General features: G+C 45.2%; 1 protein-coding gene across 1 annotated transcript in view; it reads right to left on the minus strand.

The window, feature by feature from the left end:
* LOC148511851 (polycystin-1-like) overlaps positions 1-19054 on the minus strand; it is a 157779-nt gene that overhangs the window by 101890 nt on the left and 36835 nt on the right. The window contains exons 13-14 of the mRNA XM_088482602.1: positions 4646-4773; positions 926-4566 (exon numbers count right to left, since the gene is read on the minus strand). Coding sequence (XP_088338728.1) covers positions 926-4566; positions 4646-4773 — 3769 coding nt within the window. The remainder of the gene's footprint in view (positions 1-925; positions 4567-4645; positions 4774-19054) is intronic.

Consider the following 19054-nt stretch of genomic DNA (forward strand, 5'->3'; position numbering starts at 1 on the left):
TATTCCCAAGCGCATGACTGAGCATGTGCAGAAGAAGAAACAAAAGGTATTGTTTTCAGAATCTCGAAAACAATGCCTACTGCAACATCGCAGGAACAGCGCGTTAATGCAAAAAATGATAAATAGCTGACTTAAAATGTAATAATTGATAAAAAATTGTGACAATGTTGCCGATAACATTCGGGGCAACATCGTCACTATTGTGAATAGAGCCCTTTATCACCGTTTTGTCAGCGCACAATTCAATTTGAGCCCGTTTTTCTCATGGGAAATTTGTTGGGATTTGCATGAAAACACATAAGGGGGAAATCAATTAAACGCGATGTTGAATAGACGCGGGAGGGAGCTCCCGCAGCTATTCAATACACTGCGCTGTTTGGGCGCACTAAGGATTTCTTCTAGCACTACCCTGGGGATGGGAGAAATACGACCAAAGTGCTGGGCGTGCAGCAGTTTTTCTGCTTAGCGCGGCGCTAACAGCCGCACGCCCGGCACTTTGGTCAGAGAATGCCAGTTACCGCACCTTAACACCTTTGTTAAGGCGCGATAACCAGCAATTCTCCAACCACAAAGCGCACTGAATTGAATAACTCCGTGAGCTCGCTACCGGCGCTATTCAATTCGCGTTGAATTGAATCGCCCCCATAGAATCAGTGATCAGTTCACGGACCTATGTGTTTTCGCTGGCGTCATCCTGAAACCGGGCTATTTATCGTGAATTTTTTTCTCTGAATCTGCTGATGTCCCGAAAAATAATCCAGGACAATAGCTGCCGGCATTTGCTTTTCAAGGCTAATTTAATAGCCCCTGGGGAACAATTATCCCACATAATTTACCACGGGTAATTGAATTTCTCCCTAAATCAAATAACATTTCTTTTATTTCAACATCAAATTATCGTGACAGTCATCCCACCCCCTCTCACCTTACTCTCAAGTGGTTCTGAGCTCCATTCATACTCCATATCTGTCTCTTGTTGTCCCTCATACACATCAGGATCGTAGGATTCTGTGCCATCCAAAATCAAGTCTGTTTCTGCTGGCCAAGTCCGTTTTGATCCTCCATGTATCTGGGCCACCAGCAAACTATGCTTTACTTCAAACCTGTGTATAACATTATTTGAGAGGGGGGTTCCTTGAAGACGGACTGTAAAAAGTAAGCAGTGCATTCCAATGTTCAATTTGCCTCCAGGGATTGTTAACAGAGTTTTGAAGGTGTCCAGTTTTGGGAGGGTTACAATTTTGGCATAGCAAACTGAACCTCTGTACAACTGCCATAGGTATATCGCCCTATATTTGGTGCAGGCTCTTAGATCAACACTTACCTCAAAACTACCACCAACAGCTTGGTACACAACTGGGGGAGATTCCACCAGCCAGGCATGTGGCTGTTCACAGTTCAGTGACTTTATAATTACTGTTGTATGAGCATGAACCAAGCTCACACGATTAAACACAGATACCCGAGTCACAAGTTCTCCTGTATGGTTATAACAATGTTCAACAGACCTCTCTACACCTGTGATATTTTTTTCAGAGTCTTCAAATGTCCATTGAAAGATTAAGTCTGAACCATCCAATATAACAGCAGTAAATGTGATACATTGATTCAGAAAGACCTCTTTACTGTTGCTCTCCAAATAAACACTAGTCACTGGTGCTTGTATAATCACCGGTGATATGAGTGAGGAGAAGCTGCAAGGGTTGCTGACATTGAGAAGAATATGGAGTGTTCCTATTTCCAGAGGAGTGAATTCTACCCTATGCCCTGTAAGTGAATGCTCAGGTTGCCCAAGTTGTTTGAAGATCCAGCGAAAGCTTGAGAGATGTTCAACTTCCAGCATGGCAGTTAAATGCAGAGTCTGCCTTAAAGGCCAAGACGAGGGTAGCCTCAGCACCTTCAGACCTCTAACTCTCTCCAGCACATGAATGCTAAGGTTAAAATTGGCTCTACTCACATTGTTAAATGCATATGCCAAAACTTCATACGTGCCAGAGAAGTGAAAGTAAATATGACCACACATTTTAAGTTGAACTTGGGAAAGATTCAGCTGTGGAACAGTCAGTGTGAAAGTCACATTTGTGCCACTTTGAACACTGTAACAAAAGTTGACCTCTTGCCCTGTACAGACATCGGTCTTCTCTGTACTGACAATAAAGCCAGATACTATATCCTGTACAACCAACATATGGGATATGCTAGCACTGCTCACTGAGTTCCAAACCTGAAGCTGCAGCCAATACTGACCAGGCTCTGAGAAGGTGTGTGACGCATTCTGTGTACTGTATTTGGAATCTCCATTAATTCCAGTGAGCGTCCATTCCCACATCAACTCGGTGCCACGTTCTGCAGAGCCACACAATAAAACTTTTTTGTGTGGCATGGCTAGTTGAAGGTTATATGTCCCTTTGATGTCAATGCTAATGTTGGACACAGTTTCCTGCACTGTCACCACTGTTGACTGAGTGCTTGAACTCAAAGCATTGGATACTGTAACAGTAATTACCTTTGAGCCTGGGATGTAGTACTTTATGGTAATTGTCTGATTTTGGCTACTATGTACAGATGACCCCTCGCCAAGGCCCCATGTATACTGCATGTCAGTGCCATATTGAGCAAGAACAGTTAGACTCACAGGTGTGCCGAGGGGTACAGTGCCAACAGAACATTGTATAGAAACATTACTTATCCTCTCTATGATTTGGAGTCGGGTTTGTGCATATACTGATCCCAATGCATTCTCTACCCAAACCTCTGCACACAATTCTCCCAAGTCAGATGGGTAGAAAGTGATAGAGGAGTTCTGGCTTTCCCATGGCCCAGGTTTCAAGACCCAGCGGTATGTAAGGTTAGAACCTTTGATCACATGAGCTGTGAGAGTGAGGGGCTCAGCAAGTCCAGCACACTCATTCACTTGTGTGTTCTCTTGCCATATGCTAACACCCTGCACTTGCTCTTGCACCTCCACCATGACAAAAGACTGGACAGAGCTCACTTTATTTTCTGCCTGCACACTAACCATATAGACACCAGGATCAGAAAACATATGTGAGATGTTCGAGGTCCCACTTAGATATGGACATAATTCACATAATGACCAGTAATACTGCACTGCATCCCCACTAGACATAGATGCCAAGAAACTGATGGCTTGATTAGACTTTGCTAGTACACGATCAGCACTCAAAGACAGTGCTGTGATCGGGGCTTGTACGTACAATGTAATGGAGGCTTTACTGTGGCTCACATTGTTCTTTGCATGGACAGTAACTGTTATGTTACCTGACACATAGAAGGTGTGTGTAACATTTTGCTCAATATAAGCAGGGGATGAATCCCCAAACTTCCAAACAAACTGAGCAGCGACATCCGGTCTGATCTTAGCAATGAATATCTTCTCCACACCACGTGGGATCACATCTCCACCACTGTGTTCTATAGATATGGAAGAAATTGGTTGCTGCACAGTCACATAACACTGCACTTGATGCTGGCTCACATGATTCCAGACTGATACTGTTACATTGTATTCTCCTTCACGCATGTAAGTCCAATGAGAGTCCGGCGATGAAGTGTGCACAGGTAGCATTCTCAGACCAAAATCCCACTGAAACCAGTATTGGTGGTGATGATCTAGTAAAGGCTGCACCAAGGCGTAGAAGAAAATAGGCTGGGATATGTTAGCTACTGTAGTTGATGCATTAATTGTCACAGTGATGATCTTCTCTTCTACTATTATCACTGTGTTATAAACATCACTCCCTACATCTCCACTCACCAACAGTTTCAGTGTATAATTACCAGCGCTGAGATAGGTATAAACCACACCTGCCTTTCCATGGACTATAATAGGAGGGCTGCCATCGCCAAAGTCCCATCTGAACCTAAGCAATGTGGATGGCATGGTGAGCCATGCAGTAAGTTGAGTGGAGACTAGGGTGGTGGCAACAGCAGGAACAATGTTGGTGATTTGTATTCTGCAAATTTGCACAATGAGTGATTTGCTGACAGAGCTCAGAGCATTTCTTCCATTTACCATAACAGTATAATTACCCTGCTGGTTGTATCTATGTTTTACTTGTGCATCTGACTGATTAATATAGGATTTACCATCCCCCATGTAAAAGCTCCATGTAACGTTGGTGCCCTGGGTTAGTGAGCAGGTGACTATGGTTTCTGTACCAAGCTCAGTAGGCCCATTGCTCAATACCTGAATACCCTCAATCTGCTGTTCAATGGTAATCATCAATGTTCTTTTTACATGGCTTTGCTCATTACTGGCAGTTGCTGTTACATTATAAGTGCCGACGGATGTGTAGACATGTGTCATTTGTAGGTCATTGCTCTGTACAACTCCAGACCCATCACCAAAATTCCAAGTGACCGTCACTGCAAAGTGGGAGGGTAGGCATACAGCAGAAAACAATGCAGATTTATGTAGTTCCAGAGATGAATGATATACTGTTAGGATCACTGAGGTCAGTGGTAGAACAGCCTTTATTAGCACTGAGCATGTGATCTCTGAGTCATTATTATTATATGCAGTTACTTTCACTTCATATTGTCCTGTGAATAAAAAAAACAGGATTAGACCTCCACTTCTCAAGTACAAGTTTATATTGCTGTTCCTGTTCCATGATCTCACCTTCCTGAGTATAGAAGTGACTTTCTGTCATGTTCAAAGTGATCAGGGGCTCTTTAGGTAGGTGCTGAAGATCATTTGGAACAGAAACGCTTTTATTCAACAGTGGGCTACCATCTCCAAAGTTCCAGCTGTACAGAAGAAACATGTTACCAACTTACATTACAACTGAACTACAAAGACTGAGTGAAGACGGCAGTTATTAAAAGAAAGCAAGAGCTAGACCAGGTGGCCACATGAGACAGCTCATCTACCATTATGCTTTTTAATTTTGTAATATGGCCAGGAATTGTTATGCATGGTGCAGCATTGCTCTGTGCTGCACACCCTAAAGACATAGTCACTAGCTTGCATTATAGGAGGGAACAGTAATATGGAAGTCAGGAAGTTCCCACCCACTGCTAGCACACCTTAATCTCAGCCAAATCTGGTCTCTTCAGGAAATCCTGCCATGCAGTAGGATTTAATATGTGTAAAAGAGTGGACTCTTCTCCTGTAATGTATATCTGCTTATACTAATGAATAAGGGGAGTCTGAGAATGTGTGGCTGCCCCACAAACAGTTTCTGCAAACAATGAGACTCCCAGTTTCTAAAACAAGATTGCTTAGAAAAGAAAGTGAACAAAATACAGTATTATATAATAATAAATCACAAGTGACAATTGCAATGTACCAGATAAAAAAAAATCCTTAGTATGACCTGTCCCCTTCTCCATGTAATAATTAGGGGACTCCCTATGCCCTCAGAAACCCCCTAGAGGACTCAGGACCTCATTCACAGCTCTAACGACCGACATGGGCGATGGTCGCGATGGTAAAGACCATAGCGACCATCGGGGCTTACGACCAGACCCTAGGGTAGGGTCTGGGCACTCGTAAGCCCCAGGGAGCTTCCTGCTCTGTTCGAGCAGGAAGTTCCCCACTGACATCAGCAATGATGTCAGTGGGGCCGCCCCCAAACGGCAAGCGTTCCGGCTGGAATGCCTCCGCTTGGCCGGGCACGTCCCCGGCCCGCCCAGCAAAAGGGGCGAACTGTCACTCAACATCGACAGCTCATCCCGTCTGCTATGAGACCCCTAACGACGGAGTGCCTGGGTCTCGCGCATGCGCACGACGGAACTGGCTCCGTCGTGTGCATGCGCTGTGGGGCAACATCGAGTCGGTTGTGAGCGCTCAGCGCTCACGACCAACTCTGAATGAGCTCCTCAATCCTTCCAGTCTGTTCCAACAGTGCTTGTGAGAGTTCTAGAGAAATGGACTTCTCGTAGTATAATGCTTTGAACTGTGGGCCTGTTTCATTACAGATCACAACTGCGAATGCAATAGCTATTATGCATTCAGGGCCAGATTCCGAGCCGCTCGCTCTGACAGAGCGCTCGCTCTGAATCAGGGCCAGGCTTATTTTTTTTTGGAGCGGCCTCTTGGCCCCTTGGCCGCTCACATAGCTGTGGGTGACCACCCACAGCTATTGTGAGCGGCCAGGATGATGGTCGCGATAGTCAAGACCATCGCGACCATCGGGTTTGCGACGAGACCCTTGTGGTAGCGTCTCGCCCATCGCAAGCCCCAGAGAGCTTTCGGCTCTAACAGAGCCGAAAGCTCTCCACTGACATCACTTGTGATGTCAGTGGGGCCGCCCCCAAACGGCAGGCGTTCTCATGGGAACGCCTCCATTTGGGCAGCCACTCCCCCGGCCCGCCCACCAAACGGGGCGAGCTGTCACTCAACATCGACAGCTCGCCCCCTTTGGTGCGAGACCCGGAGCGATGGAGTGCCCGTCGCTAGCCGGGTCTCGCGCATGCGCGCGACGGAGCCGGCTCCGTCGTGTGTATGCGCTGTGGACCACCATCGACCCGGTTGCGAGCGCTCAGTGCTTGCGACCGGGTCTGAATCAGGCCCTCAGTTCAACTGCGATAGTATGCTAATTGCAATCGCAATGCCACCGCAGCACTACATAACGCCCATTTTACTATACACACAGCCGTAATGCTTAGCAAGTCTGCGAGAACATCGGTACAATCGAGTACCATCGCAGCCTCACGCACACATGCACAAGCTCTGACCTTACTCAGAAATTGCTGACTTCAGTGCACGCTATCAGGCCTCAGGCATCGCAGTGGTGGAAATTATGCACGCCCATGCAACGGTGTTCAAACGCACTGGCATGTCTGCATTTCCCTGACCAGTCCCCATCACCACCCACAAATGGCTCTCCCTGTCAATCACTCTGCGATGGGTCTGCGTAGTTGCTGCGATCGCAGTGGCTGGATCGCGCATGCACAGTATGCAATAATCAGCCGATTGCGTACATATTAGCAGTTGCATTCCTTGCTGAATCAGGCCCTGTGTTAGTAGAAATAAGGAGGGAGTGGCATAACCAGGACACAGCTATGTAACAAATTGCTGAGCCATTATCCAACATTGCCTCACTTTTATGATCTATTGCTGAGCAACCTTAGAACCCAGCAGTTGGTTACAGGAGCACAATGAACCTGCAAGTAGTCATGGGTCTTACCTGAGGTGTTTTAAAGGGGTTGGGTATGGGATGACGGCAGTCGGGATCCTGGCGGTCAGAACCCTGACGCTGGCTTCCCGACAGGGTTAACCCTTGTTGGTCGGTATGCTTTGATGCCTAAAGGTACACACATACACACAACGATTTAGTAAATGAACGATTTTAGTAAACGATTTTCATTAATTTTTTCAAGGGAAAAATGAATGAAAATCGTTTACTAAAATCGTTCATTTACTAAATGTAATTTTTATCTTAAGATTTTTTTGAACTACAAACGATTTTTGCATATTCCCTTTCTGAAAATCGTTGAGTTGGTCAGTTTGTAGTGTTCACTCTTGCTCCGGCGGCAGGCAGGGTGCCGGAGCTAGAGAGGGCAACTTTGTGGCGCGCGCGTCCAAAAAGGGGGCGTGGCCATGAATAGGGGGCGTGTCTATAAGACGCATCCCCTTTTTGACATACTTGGGGGCGTGCCCGGCACTTACGGACACGCCGGGCAGCCCCCAAGCGCTGCAGACAGTGAGAATAGATGCCGGGCGCATGCCCCAGGCATCTATTCTCCAGCGGTGACTGGGTCACCGCACGTTTCTCCACCCGCGGGACACTGTGTCCCGCGGGTGAAGACGGCACCCGCAGGCTGTGAGGGCAGGGGGCTTTTTGCCCTCCTTCTGGAGGGCAGGATGCTTTTTGCCCTCCAGAAGAAGGGCAGGGCGCCGCGCCCCACTAAAACAGCCTAGCGGGAACGCTAGTTTGACTGAACTACAAACTACAAACGTGAACGCGCATGAACGATAATCATTCATCGTTTTAACTCATAAAATGAACGATTTTTTCAACGATTGAACGATATCGTTATCGATAATCCTTCAAAAAATCGTTGTGTGTATATGCACCTTAACCCTAACCTCCCCCTTAGTGCCTGACCCTAACCTCCCCCTTCTGGCACCCTAACCTAACCCTCAACCCTTAGTGCCTAACCCTCCCCCTAATGCTTACCACTAGCCCCTAAACCTAACTCTAACCCTCCCCCCAACCCCACTACTTACTTTCGGTATCCCGGCGGTCGGGATGCCGGAGCCGGTAACGTAAGCGCATCCCGATCTCCAGGATATCGAACGTATCCCGTTTTGGATGCAGTTCTTCCGTATTTCTTCTTTGAAAATGTAACACCTGGTTGCAAATTTTCTTATTTTTTTTATATTATATTACATGAAAATAACCCCTTATTATGTATCCCACCCATATATACTAGTGCAGAGGAGTAGCGTGGAACCATGGCGCCCGAAAGTGCATGTAATATGCACACACATGTAATATGCCCCCCCCCCCACACACACACACACACGACTGAACTGTGCCAGTGGGGTATGGCCAGCCTGCGGGGGAATACTGAAGGGACGAGAAAGCAGCAAACAGTGGAAGTATCGCGTTGGGCATTGAGGTCCCATTGGGGGAATGCTATGCTTCAGTGATGCATCTGACATATAGGGGCCTATTCATCATCACTTAATTTTCACAAAAGCAGGTGAAAATGCACATTTTCACCTGCAATTGTGAAAATTAAGTTATCGGGCCATTCATCAAGGAGGTAAGGCAGGAGATATCACAGATATCTCCTACTTACCTTCCTCTAGCGGAATGGCCCGCTGTCCCCATACACTAGTATGGCGACAGTATTCATCAAGCTCCGAAAATATAATATTTTCGGAGCTTGACTGCAGGAGCATTCGCCACCTTCATTGCTCCGGCATCACAACCCGCTCCTTCCCTTAGGGGAGAAGGTCCGGGTTGCAAAGAAGGATCCTTTTGGATCTCTCTGCCCCTGTCCGGCTACTTCCGCGGGACGTCAGGGCTCTTGTGTGCATGCGTGACCTGTAGGTCGCGCATGCGCATTCCCGTCACTGCTCCGATAGGAGCAGTGGAAGGATTCACTGCTCCGAAAAGGAGCAGTGAAGCTGCTCACGGGGGCAGCTGATATCGCATCAGCTGTCTACGTGCCGGAGTCCGTTCGGATCCCGATAATTAACATGATGAATAGGCCCCTAAGGGGTAGCTCCTTTGGCACTGCTTTATTTATGTATAGCACTTAGGATCTAACTTTTAGCTCATTAAGGTGCGTAAACACGGTACGATTAAAATGCACGATATGAATGATAACGATATCGATCATATAGTTATCGTTCATATCATGCATATTTCGGTGCCTCCAACCCAACAATGACCTGCGATGCGCAGGCACGTATCAATTTAAAGTAAATGATCAGAATATATAATACAATCTCCTCTATTGACTAATAACAATGATTCTAATGGTGCATACACACGGGACGATCGTCAACGATAACGATATCGTTGAACGATCTCCCGGGTGTGCTGGATGATCGATATCGATCATCCAGCACACCAGCAACCCACCAGCGATGGCCAACGACCCGCGATCAACGAGTCCTTATAGTAACCTGGTTGATATCGACCAGGTTGACCTGCATGCACGGGCCAAAATATAATATTTTCGGAGCTTGACTGCGGGAGCATTCGCCACCTTCAACCAGGTTGGCCTGCATGGACGGGCGATGGACGATATCATTCGCTCATGCAATGATATCGTCCATCGCCTGTGCATGCAGACCAACCTTGTCGATACTGACCAGGTTACTATAAAGACCCGCGATCGTTGATCCGGGTCGTTAGCGGGTTGGTGGTGTGATGGATGATCGATATCGATCATCCAGCACAACCGGGAGATCGTTCAACGATATTGATATAGTTGACGATCGTCCCGTGTGTCTGCTCCATTAGAATCATTGGCCCTCATTCAGAGCCGCACGTTAACAACAGTACGCTCGTTGCGTTCCGATGTTGACTAACCGCGCATGCGTCGGTGTTACACCGCGCATGTGCGTACGGCAGATTGCGAGCTTTTTTTCTCTCGTTCCTAAAATAGCGTACAGGAAGTGACATGTCAAATGTGATTGACAGAACAGGGCGTTTTTGGGTGTTGACGGGGGTGGAGATGAAAAAACGCAGGCGTGGCGAGGCGTTTTTGGGGCGTACATACATTAGCAGATGCGAACGTCAAATGTGTTCGGACCGTCTCATACGTCACTGAAACATCCGCTTTCCCTTCAAAATGCTCGCACAGCTTAGGGTCAGGATTACTCGACCACATTGGCGATGGCCTTCTCCTCCGTCCCGGGACTCCACGATGGTGCAGCGATTAATCGCGGCTGGTCAGTAAAGTAATTAGTGTTGGATTGAAATCCGGCTTGGTATGTGTTTGGAAAGCAGTTTATTGGGATAGCACAAAAGCATACGCAGGTGGAAATCAGAGCTGCTAATGTCATGATTACACAATCAATTAGCGTACATTTTTGGGGTTTTATTTTGGCCACAATTTGGTGGTTATGGCCTATTGTAACAATAATGTCATCATCTTTTAATTAGCTCCCCTTTTTTTTGGTTTACTGTGGAATTTGCATCGCTATGTGTTTTTTTAAACGTTCCTTAAAGAGGCCTTTTTTTTTTAAAAAGAGGGTCAGTTTTTTCGTTTAAGGCCAGGATTAAATGTAACCCATTTGTACAATAATGTCACAATACAATGTCAGTGTTTTGTTTTTAATTTATTGTTTACACACAAACAAATTGGCATAATATTGTATTGCCTTTTTTTGTGGCCAAGATATTTGATCAAAAAAAAAAAAAAACATAACTACTAACATAAGCGTAAATACAAAATTTAAAAACATTTCACAAGAAAGGAGAGGGAAGTTTTGACCAGAAAGGAATATGAGCCAAGCACAGAAGGAAAGTGGGAAAAGTCGCCATTGCTGTCACCGTTTTCTCGCCCGTTTGGCTGGGTGAGGGTGGGCGCCAGACCGGGTCCGGGATGCCATCGGGCTGGCCTGTCCAGAGGCAGATGTTGTGGCCTCTGGACTAGGCACAGGGCTAGGCACATTTGGAGGATTGCCTGATGTTGTGCCAGAGGTAGAGGATCTGGATGTTCCGGCAGGAAGGGAGGTCGGCTCCACCATGTGCTGGCGAACGAGCTGCTCCAGGGCATCGGCGATGCGGATGTTGGCCCTGGTATTTTCCGCCAGGGCCTGAGCAATGGTCACGTTGGCCGCAGCATTTTGCTCCAGGGCCTCAGCCACCCGTATCAGACTGGCGTCCATCCTCTGCAGAATCTCCGTATGGCAATCCGATTTAAAATTGAGTTCTGTGAGGAGGCCCACTGCCTGCGAGGGGGCACGCCCTGGACTGGCTTCTGCAGGGTCCTCAGCCGGATGTACTGGTTCCTCCCCTGCAGAGTCAGCAGAAATTCTGCGGCCAAGGCTCCCCTCTGGAGCAGACTCATCCGCCTCTGTCTCTGTTAGGAAATTGGAGAAAAGACTCACATTAGAATCTACATATTGGCACAATAGCATTTCTGAGTTGGTGACATCACAAGACTTACCTTGGCCAACATGAGGAGCCGCAAAGTCTGGCATGTCCGTATCCATGTTGGACACGCCAAACACCTCCACAGCCTGCACACACCCCTGTGCCATCTCTTCTAAGTCTGTCAACTCCAATGACACAGGGGTGGGACCCCCACCTGTCCCCCTTGCATGCCTAGCCCTGTCGGCAAGTTTTTGTTTTAGACGATATTTGAAGTCTGCCCATCTGTGGAATGAATTTGGAACCATTATCCTTTTTTTTACAATGGGGTTTGTTTATAGGATGGGAAAGTGTTTACTTACCGCCGTTTGACATCCCGGGCTAGACGGACATAATCACCCACCCTATTGACAGCAACGGCGACCTCCTCCCACATTCTCCACTTCTGGCTTTGGCTCATATTCCTGGCTGCCTGGGGCAGGATGTCAACGCACTTCTGGATCAAAACCTCCATCTCCTTGCTTGTGAAATGTGGCTGCCTTTTTTTTTTGGCAGCTTTGGCGGGTTGACTGGGGCCAGCAGTCTCTTCCATGTCATCCTCCTCACCTATTTGGGTAAATATGCAGATTTAGCCACTTCACAACTTGCACAATATTATGTTTTAAAATACTCATTGACACAAAATGCATGAAGGCCTTACCGCCGCAATTTTGACCATTGTTTCCCTGGTTTGAAGCCATGTCTCTGCTTCCAGCATGAAATCATCCAGAAATTCTATGTGATTTCGTGACGTATTTATACATGCGTCGTTAGTTTGCGGCCGCATCATTGATTGTGCGTCCCTATGATTCATCCTTAATTTGTGCGGGAAAATAAACACTATTTATGGCTTGGTGTGTGTGGATTCGAGGTGGGGTTGTTGGAGTGTTGTCGGTTAAGTGGTTTGGATTTGGTTGGTTGGTTGCATTTGGAGGATTTTGGAGAGTTGTTTTTTTGTTTGTTTTTGCTACATTTCTTTGGTTTTTCCGTTCGCATTTTTTTCATTTTTTCAACATCCTTTCCTGATTTGGTAAGTTTTGTGCATTCAAATTTGTGGCCAATTGGTGTATTCTTCTGTTTTGTGGTTAGTTAATTTGTTTAACACTCATTTCATCTTTTTTAGTTTTTTTTTGTTTTCGGACCCAAAGAAGTTTTTTGAGGACATCTTATATATTCGAGTTGGGTAAGTCCATTTTTTGTCTTGCATTTGCGAATGAATTACGGCATTTTTGACTGTTGGTGTAGCGCCTTGCATTTGCGAATGAATTACTGCATTTTTGACTGTTGGTGTAGTGACTTGCATTTGCGAATAATTTACCGCATTTTTGACTGTTGGTGTAGTGACTTGCATTTGCGAATAATTTACCGCATTTTTGACTGTTGGTGTAGTGACTTGCATTTGCGAATAATTTACCGCATTTTTGACTGTTGGTGTAGTGACTTGCATTTGCGAATAATTTACCGCATTTTTGACTGTTGGTGTAGTGACTTGCATTTGCGAATAATTTACCGCATTTTTGACTGTTGGTGTAGTGACTTGCATTTGCGAATAATTTACCGCATTTTTGACTGTTGGTGTAGTGACTTGCATTTGCGAATAATTTACCGCATTTTTGACTGTTGGTGTAGTGACTTGCATTTGCGAATAATTTACCGCATTTTTGACTGTTGGTGTAGTGACTTGCATTTGCGAATAATTTACCGCATTTTTGACTGTTGGTGTAGTGACTTGCATTTGCGAATAATTTACCGCATTTTTGACTGTTGGTGTAGTGACTTGCATTTGCGAATAATTTACCGCATTTTTGACTGTTGGTGTAGTGACTTGCATTTGCGAATAATTTACCGCATTTTTGACTGTTGGTGTAGTGACTTGCATTTGCGAATAATTTACCGCATTTTTGACGGCTTATTCATCATATAATCCAGTTTTGCTTTTCCCTTTTCCATTTTTTGGGTCCATTTGAACCCTATTTGACGTACGGTGTGCAATGTAGTTTTCATCGATGGCCAAATGTGTTTTTCCGCTATTTTCAGTGTTGGCTTGCAACAATTTTTAAACAAAAAAAACACCCTCTAAATTTTTGAAGTCTCATTGTTGCCTTTTTTACAGTTTATACGTATCATGACAATACCCCGGCATGTAAGCAGCTATGGATGGTATCAGAAAGCTAAGTTGTTTTTTCTTACTTTTGGGGTGGGTCAAAAGCCTTACATTGTAAACTTTGAATTTCAGGTAGATCTGGGGCGAATTGTTCTGGCCCTGCTCCCGGAAGACGACCAACCTCAAACTCGTCCCAGGCGTAGGCATCGTAGGCATGCAAGGCCCCAGATATTTCGAACACGTGTCACCCTTTTTGGAATGCCCGATGATGAGGTTTTAAGACGCTACCGTCTACCTCCCAAAATCATCATAGACACTCTCTCATTAATAGAAAGTGATCTTGAGCGGCAAATTGACAGTCCAACAGCAATACCACCACTGACGCAATTTATGGCGGTGTTACATTTCTGTGCCTCAGGATCGTTTCAAACAACGGTGGGAATAGTGGCGGGCATCTCCCAATCCTCCTTTTCCCGGATCCTGAGGGCAGTGATGGAGGCACTTTTCAAGCACCTCCATCATTTTATTAAAATGCCTTTGGATATGGGTGCCCTTAGTGTGGCCAAGGCCAATTTTTACCAAATAGCTGGCTTCCCACACATCATAGGGGTTGTGGATGGTACTCACATACCACTTCAGCCTCCAGCACGGCTGGAGGCAATATTTAGAAACAGGAAACACTATCACTCCCTGAATGTAATGGTGGTATGTGATGCCTCCCTCCAGATCCTGTCCCTGAATGCTAAATTACCAGGAAGTGCACATGACTCCTTCGTCATCCGGCAATCAGGGATATGGCAGAAATTAACCAACCTACAAGCTGGTGATGCGTGGCTTCTGGGTAAGTGGAGACCTTTAGTACATAACAATGTTAAGCTTGATACACAGTGTTCCTGATGTGGTCTATTTTTGTTCACAGGAGACAGTGGATACCCTTGCATGTCCTGGCTGCTCACTCCTTATTTGGCTCCCACACCAGGGCCACAAAGTGCGTATAATTCCGCACTTACAGCCACCAGGCAAGTGGTGGAGCGCTGTATCGGCCTTTTAAAAGTCCGATTCAGATGCCTCCACCGCTCTGGTGGCGAGCTCATGTATGTGCCGGATATGGTGTCTAAAATTGTGGTCCTGTGTGGGATATTTCACAACATTGCCATAAGGAGTGGTGTCCCAATGCAGCCAGAGGATGCCTTACCTGAGGATGGCCCCCCCGAGGTTGGTCGAAGGTCAGTATGTGGGGGGGCCATACGCGATGATGTGGTGGCCAGATTTTTTAGGTAAGTTTGTTCAAAACTCCAGTGTTTATACCTAATGTGTTTGTTTTTTTTGGCAAACATCTAATTTATTTTTAATTTTCTCACCATCTTCTGTTTGTTCACATAATCTTTGGCACTCCAACGCTCACTACTTCCTGCTACCCTTACCAAACCTGGATCTGGTCCTTTTGGGCATATATTCTGGAACCCATATCGCAACGCCATGTTTGTGGAATCATGTTGGCATGGTCCTTCGTCAACCAGTTCTTGATTTTGTGTTTTTTTTTTTTTTTTTCTTGGTATGTGTTGTATTTGAATTTATCACTGTGTATTTTTTTTGGGAGTGACCACTTTGTTTTCTCTGTTATGTGGTGAATAAATGTTTGAAGAGTGAAATGGTCTTCCTTTTTTGGGTCGTTAACAGCAAGTGTAACCAGGTTAACACAAGTTACATTTGACTAAGGGGTAAACCAGTACTGACGCCAGTTGAGCAAAACTGAAATATGTTTTCAGCTTTCCAATCCACACCAAAAGGAAGCCTGGCCCAACCTTGGGATTTGTAAGATTGGCCTAAGCAGCTTGCGCACCAAGTAGGAACCTGGAAAATGTAGAAATCTGAAATTGACACTACACCCAAAAAGGGAAATTACATTGTTACTGTTATGTGTTTCTGGTGTCTGTTTGACATACAAAGACAAAACACAATCTAACTTTTAAAAAAGGGAAATCCTTGCAGGAACTTATGTCAGGCTAAACTATCTTGGTTTTGGTTTTTAAAAATGAGCCACAACGTATATTTGTCTTTAAAAATTTATTTGGCAAATACAACAAAAAAAAAAAAACTAATGCCGAAGGAGGCCAGACAGCCGGTCGAGGGCCACCAGAAGGCCGATTACATGGTGGCGCATCAGCCCCACAACATCCGCCACCTCTTGCCGACGCCTCTGTTCCTCTGTGGGTGAGAAAAGTGTGTGGGTTAATACAACAATAGGGACTCCACAGAAAAACATTAAAAAAAAAACAAATCACTCCTAAACCCAAAAACAAAAATAAAAAGGGTGGGCTGGCAAAAATACAAGGCCTAGGTACAAATTCCCACAGGTATGATATGTGTATGCTTAAATCACCAGGAAGAGGTAAAGGCAAACCTTCACAATCAACAAAAGTCAAGCCACAAAAACACGAAGAAAGGCACGACACATGATTACATACAAACAGTTTGTGCTTTAAAAAAATAAAATAAAAAACATACCGGGAAACAAATCGGGAGCTCCGGCAAAACCTCCATGATCCTCCTCGGAGGATCCGTCATTCCCCAAAGAATGGGGCGGAGTTATGCTGGACTCCGGGGAGGGGGTAATTGGAAGAGGGGTGGGTGGAGGAGAGGGGGAAGTGGGACGGAGGGGAAGGAGGCCCGACATTTCCGGGAGAGGGTCTGGGAAGGATGGGGAGGAGTGGGGAATAGGCGAAAGATTTGGGGTGGAGTGTTGGCTGGGGGTTGGGGAGAGTGGGCGGGAACGCCGACGTTGACGGCGGAGTCTTGGCTGTCCCCCTAAAATATGTCAAATAAATTGCGTTTAGTTTATGGACAAATCCGGGCAAACAAACAAAAAAAAAAAAAGAAAAAAGAAATAAAACCAAAAAAAATAGCAGTAGAATTAAAAATTCATAAAAAGAGGGAAAACATGCAGACGCAGATATGAGTACAAATAATAAATAGAACAGACAGGAAAACATGCAGACGCAGATATGAGTACAAATAATAAATAGAACAGACAGGAAAACATGCAGACGCAGATATGAGTACAAATAATAAATAGAACAGACAGGAAAACATGCAGACGCAGATATGAGTACAAATAATAAATAGAACAGACAGGAAAACATGCACACGCAGATATGAGTACAAATAATAAATAGAACAGACAGGAAAACATGCAGACGCAGATATGAGTACAAATAATAAATAGAACAGACAGGAAAACATGCAGACGCAGATATGAGTACAAATAATAAATAGAACAGACAGGAAAACATGCAGACGCAGATATGAGTACAAATAATAAATAGAACAGACAGGAAAACATGCACACGCAGATATGAGTACAAATAATAAATAGAACAGACAGGAAAACATGCACACGCAGATATGAGTACAAATAATAAATAGAACAGACAGGAAAACATGCACACGCAGATATGAGTACAAATAATAAATAGAACAGACAGGAAAACATGCACACGCAGATATGAGTACAAATAATAAATAGAACAGACAGGAAAACATGCACACGCAGATATGAGTACAAATAATAAATAGAACAGACAGGAAAACATGCACACGCAGATATGAGTACAAATAATAAATAGAACAGACAGGAAAACATGCACACGCAGTTTGCCCCACAAACACAAACATTAAAACCACAATACATAACACTTACTTGCCAGGATCTGCATGCGAAAGCATGCCAGCAAGCGGGGCGTTCGCCGTTGCAGGTCGGACCACCTGCGCTCCAGCTGCCCGATGTTGCGGCGTGATCCGAAGGACCGCAGGCGGGACCGTACCTCCGCATACGCGGAGCGCTTCTGCCGGTTGGTCATGGGTTCTGGCTGGATGGTGATCCGGCGATCCATGACCTCCGTAAGCACCAGCAGCTCACGCCTGGTGAATGCGGAGGCTCTCATGATGGCAATGGTGTTTTTGTTAAAAATCATTTTTGATAAAGTGTGTAAAAATTTTCTGATTGGCTAATGTATTTTGGAAATTAACAGGAGCAATTTTATTGGTTAGTGTATGAGTCATGTGTTCGACAGGGCCAGAAATCTCTGGAGAGTTAGGATAGGCTTGATGCAGTGACATGCGTAAGCAAATTTAAATAAAGAAATGAACCCAGGGAAATATGCGGGGATACACAGCAATAGTACAATTGTTTAATTGTGGTTCACATGTTTTTTAAACAATAAAAGCGAATGTTTCATCCGTACGTATTCTGCGGGTAAACACAAACACAGACAAGAGTAAAGTTTCTTGCATTGTGTTGAAAAAAAACAAACAATTAAGCTAATTGATACATTGATTGGCATGATACGATTGATGGAGGTAGGCAGAATAAAGGAGCAGGTAATCGACATCTGACAAGGCCACTTCCTGTTTATACTTGTGCGTGCGTTCCTTTCAAGCCATTTCGGGGATGTACGCTCGCTATTTCGTACGCTCGTTAGTTAGAGGAGGGGTCGTCAGAGTTTAGGGAGGAGTTTTAGATGCGAACGAAAATACGAGCGAGCCATTGAATTTAAATATTTTTGTACGTACGCCTAACGTACGTGCGCCCGCTTGCGTGCGGCTCTGAATGAGGGCCATTGTTATTAGTTAATAGAGGAGATTGTATTATATATTCTGATCATTTAACTTAAATTGACAGAGTACATGTGCTAGAGTGAGATTCCACAGGGTGCACAGCTATTACTGCAATTATGGATCTCAAGCAGCTTTCACTGGAGTGGGGACACCTATGGGAAGCTCCCTTCTCAGCTGTGCTCCTACTTAGCAAATATACATTGTACCTATATTAATGTGAGTACTACTAACCATGTCATGTTCTGTCTACTACCGACCTTTCAAATACCACTGTGTGGTCATGCCTGGGAACATCTCATTACTTTAAATAGCAAAGCAGTGACTCATACCTTAAAATTGAAGTTTTGGATTTTACCTCAGATGTGTAACTATTATATCCATTGAAGCACAATGAATGAATGAAGAGAGGAGGGAGGGGATCAAAGAGGACAGGGGAGAGGAAAGTGCCGATCAGAGAGGGGTGGTGACAGATGCCAATAAGAAAGGAGTGGACAGGGGCAAAGAGCCGATCACATGGTAGAAAAGGGAGGGAATTAAAGAGGTGAGAAGTAAATGTAATCAATCTGACAGGAAAGAGGAGGTGACAGAAGATGGTCACAGAGGTGGGAGGTCTGGAGGGGAGGCAATCTGGGCAGCTTGAGGGAGCATGAAATGTAGAAACGATCTCAGATCTGTAACTTATTTAGGATATAGAGCAAACAAACCAAGATAAAACTAAAAGGTGGCGGTCATACTGTGCAGTGCCCCATGAATTCCGGAACCC

The sequence above is a fragment of the Taudactylus pleione genome, unplaced genomic scaffold (genome assembly GCF_031769625.1).
Source record: "Taudactylus pleione unplaced genomic scaffold, aTauple2 ptg000290l, whole genome shotgun sequence".
In the NCBI taxonomy this organism is placed as follows: domain Eukaryota; kingdom Metazoa; phylum Chordata; class Amphibia; order Anura; family Myobatrachidae; genus Taudactylus; species Taudactylus pleione.